At 59.0% G+C, this 3744-nt stretch overlaps 1 protein-coding gene across 4 annotated transcripts in view; it reads left to right on the top strand.

The window, feature by feature from the left end:
• The window catches only part of DPP3 (dipeptidyl peptidase 3), a 34637-nt gene that overhangs the window by 18396 nt on the left and 12497 nt on the right, over positions 1–3744 (top strand). For all 4 annotated transcript variants that reach the window (XM_007461937.1, XM_007461940.1, XM_007461938.1 and 1 more), the window contains 6 exons: positions 694–888; positions 1107–1219; positions 1584–1676; positions 3140–3202; positions 3302–3426; positions 3552–3672. In XM_007461937.1, coding sequence (XP_007461999.1) covers positions 694–888; positions 1107–1219; positions 1584–1676; positions 3140–3202; positions 3302–3426; positions 3552–3672 — 710 coding nt within the window. The remainder of the gene's footprint in view (positions 1–693; positions 889–1106; positions 1220–1583; positions 1677–3139; positions 3203–3301; positions 3427–3551; positions 3673–3744) is intronic.

Raw genomic sequence — 3744 nt, 5'->3', positions numbered from 1 at the left:
ATGGTCAGCAGGAATTACATCAAGAAGAATCTGTTGCTGAGCAGCAGGGAGTCTCTGCTTGCAGGACTCTTCAGTACCTTTAACGTGCAAATGTGCATTGCGAACCTTTAAGAAGATGGAGGTAGAGTGTATAGTTTTGCCCAAACTTATCTGACCAGGGAGCTCTTTCTTTATGAAGGCTCTCATAGAAAATGTGTTCTATGGAGTACAATTTTGGAAATTGTACTGCTTTGAGCCAGGAACTCTAACTGCACTGAATCTGAAAGGATCAGTCCCAGCCGCCTGTGCAGCAGCCTCACTCACCACTGCATAAGCCAGGTGCACTAGCCATGCAGGACAGTTCACAGTTCCCCCAAAAAGGAGAGCATCTTTTTTTGTTCACGTCGTCCCTTCCACTGGGCATCTGATCCTTTCCCCATCATCCCCTATGTACTCCCCACAATCTCCTTTAAGACCCACCTCAGGTGTTACTCAGCGAAGCCTTCTCTCTGTACCCCACCCATCCCAAAACAGTGACCTCGTGGAGGCAGGGCCCAGGCCTGGGTCACTGTTCTCCCGAGTGGCCAGCACAGGGTCACTGTGCACAGCAGGCATTCAATACCTGCATGACAACTGGAGGGTTAGAGGGGTTGAGGAGGGTGTGGGATCCCTTCCAAACCCTGCCAACGCACAGCCCACTCTGTCCCCCCACAGGCTTCGTGGCCATGGTGAACAAGGCCATGAGTGCCAAGTTTGAGTGGCTAGTGGCAAGTGCGGAGCAGCTGTTGAAGGAGCTTCCCTGGCCCCCAGCCTTCGAGAAGGACAGGTTCCTCACCCCTGACTTCACCTCCCTGGATGTTCTCACCTTCGCCGGCTCCGGCATCCCTGCAGGCATCAACATCCCCAACTGTGAGCTTCTGTGGGCCCTGCCCCTCGAACATGACAGGATGGCCCAAACCCCCAGGAGACCCCACTGAGAGTCGCACCCTCCGCCTCCACACACTCACCCTGGCCACAAATCACCCTGCTCTGCTCACCATCCCGGCCTGTCCCTCTTGTCCGGACTCCTCGTCTGTGACCCTTGACCTTTGTCCCTTCTCCCTGGTCCCCACCCTCACTTTCTCCAGATGACGACCTAAGGCAGACGGAAGGCTTTAAGAACGTGTCGCTGGGGAACGTGCTGGCCGTGGCCTATGCCACACAGCGGGAGAAGCTCACCTTCCTAGAGGAGGAGGACAAGGTGGGCACCGGAAGCCCGAGGGCCGGCACTGGGCCTGGCCTGACCTCAGCTGATGCAGGAAGGCGGACAGGCCAGCGCAGAGGAGAGGAAAGAACACGGCTTCGGGCCTGGTTCTGCTGCTTCCCCGCTTGTGACCTTTGACCTTGTGTCTTTGGAGCCTGTTTCCTCAGCTGGCAAACAGTGGAGGCAGCCCCTTCTTCGCAGGTTGCTGCAAGGATGGGATGGGCTTTGCGGTGCCCAGTGTAGTAGGCCTTTAGCAAATGTGTGCATCACGATGGGCCCTCGGCCTGGCACGGGGGGTGTGGGCAGGCCATGTGGCCATGGTGGGACAGTGGGCAGCGTGGGTCTCCACTTGTCTCGGCAGGACCTGTACATCCGCTGGAAGGGACCCTCCTTTGACGTGCAGGTGGGACTGCACGAGCTGTTGGGCCACGGCAGTGGCAAGCTCTTCGTGCAGGTAAGAACACGGGGCTGGCCCTGGTGCCCTGCAGGAGCAGGCCTACGGCTCCCCTCCTCCACAGTCAGCCCCTCAGGGGTGAAGCCGCTCCAGTCTTGGCCCTCAGTGTCTCAGCCTCCCCCAGGATGTCCCAGGATTGAGTGGGACCTGCAGGACTGTCCAGCTAAGGTCCCCCCACAGGAAGAATTGCTTGGCTCAGGCCAGGGAAGCCTGCCCTAAGGGTGTGACCCAGGCAGCCCCAGGGCTAGAGAGGCCAGGAGGGGGCAGTGTCTGGAGCCCCTAGTCCTGAGGCTGCAGCACTGTCTGTTTTTGCATTGCTGTTCCCTGGAGCCTGTACCTTTCCAGGTATTGAAGGGGGCCCCTTCTCTCCAGAGCTGCCCCTTCCTCCTGGCCAGCCAGAGTGGCTGGAGCGCCCTCAGCACCCACTCAGGGAATATGAGAAGACAGACAGCCTTTCCGGCAGGCTGGGAAGAGCCCATTGTGGACCCCCAGCCCGGAGCTGCATGGATGACATGACTGGGGGTGGGTGGGGCAGGGCTGTCAGAGAGTGCAGCGTTGGGCCTGCTCCTTGTGGGGTGGAGCTGCCTCCCCGAATGGGGACGGGCTGGGCCTGGAAGTCAGGAGGGTCCAGAGAGCAGCTGATGGGGGAACAGCTTGGCATTGGGCTTTGTCCAGGCTTTGAAGTCCCAGGGAAGCGTGGACACACGTGGCCCCTCAGTGGCCTTGCACAAGACATTTCCCCTCCCTGAGCCTCAGTTGGCCCATCTGTAAAGTGGGGTTCCTGACTCCTATGGTATGGCTTTTGTGAGGAATAAAGGCAAAGCCCTGGGATTTGCTTGGCACTCGATAGGCCCTCTGAAAATGGGTGTTATTGTTAAGAGACAGTGTGCACAGACATTATGTGCTTTGATTCCGCTTTGGGGTTCTTAGTCTCTGAGCCTTAGTTTCCTCCTCTGTGAAGTGGGGTAGTAATAGAATGTTCCTTGGAGGGTGGTTGCAAGGGTGAAATGGATGGTGCATGAAAGACACTTGGCACATGGAGAGGACGGTGAGGGTGATGCTTCTGAGGCAGAGAGTCACATGCTGTGACCTCCTCTGCCAGCAGAGGAAGGTGAGAAGCGGCCAGGCCTTCTGGTCCACCCACTGGGACATCTCCAGCTGGGCTCTGGAGATACTGAGTCCAAGTCTTCATGTGACTTTGGGCATGTGCCTTCCCATCTAGCCTGCAGTGTCACTCTCTATGCAGGGGTAGGTGCCTGACGTTCTTCTACCTCCGGGGCTTCTGAGATGTGTCACAGGACAGGTTTGGAGGCGGCAGTGTGTCGGTGGACCTGCTGCTCCTGCCATCCACTCACTGCTCCCGGTCACCTTTCTGAGCCACTTGGATCCAGGGCTGAAGGCCTGGCCCAGGGCAGGGGCACCTTGCCCTCACCTGCCCCACATTCATGACCATTCTCCTGCAGGATGAGAAAGGAGCATTCAACTTTGACCAGGAGACAGTGATCAACCCAGAGACAGGGGAGCAGGTGAGGGTGGCCTCGGCGGAGCCTTGGGGTGCTGGGAGTGGGGCGGCCCAGGGGGATGGCAGGCACCCCTAAGCTTGTTTCCTGGGCCTCCCCTCCCAGATTCAGAGCTGGTACCGGAGCGGGGAGACCTGGGACAGCAAGTTCAGCACTATTGCCTCCAGCTATGAAGAGTGCCGGGCAGAGAGCGTGGGCCTCTACCTCTGCCTCAACCCCCAAGTGCTGGAGTACGAGCAGCAGGCCTGGGGGTGGGGGGGCCTCCTCTGTGGATGGAGGGGGTGCTGGCAGGGAGGGCAGGGCCCGGGTAGCCTCTGACCCCCCTCCCCCCTGCCACTTCCCCTCCCTCCCCCAGGATCTTTGGCTTTGAGGGGGCTGATGCAGAAGATGTGGTCTACGTGAACTGGCTCAACATGGTTCGGGCCGGTCTGCTTGCTCTGGAGTTCTACACCCCTGAGGCCTCCAGCTGGAGACAGGTGGGGGCCAGGGAACCCCTCAGGAGGGAAGAGCCTTAGGTGGGGACCAAGATCAGGATTCTGGGTGTAGGG

The sequence above is a fragment of the Lipotes vexillifer genome, unplaced genomic scaffold (assembly GCF_000442215.2).
Source record: "Lipotes vexillifer unplaced genomic scaffold, Lipotes_vexillifer_v1.1 scaffold1129, whole genome shotgun sequence".
NCBI classification, from domain to species: Eukaryota; Metazoa; Chordata; class Mammalia; order Artiodactyla; family Lipotidae; genus Lipotes; species Lipotes vexillifer.
This window is presented reverse-complemented; position numbering and strand designations above follow the sequence as displayed.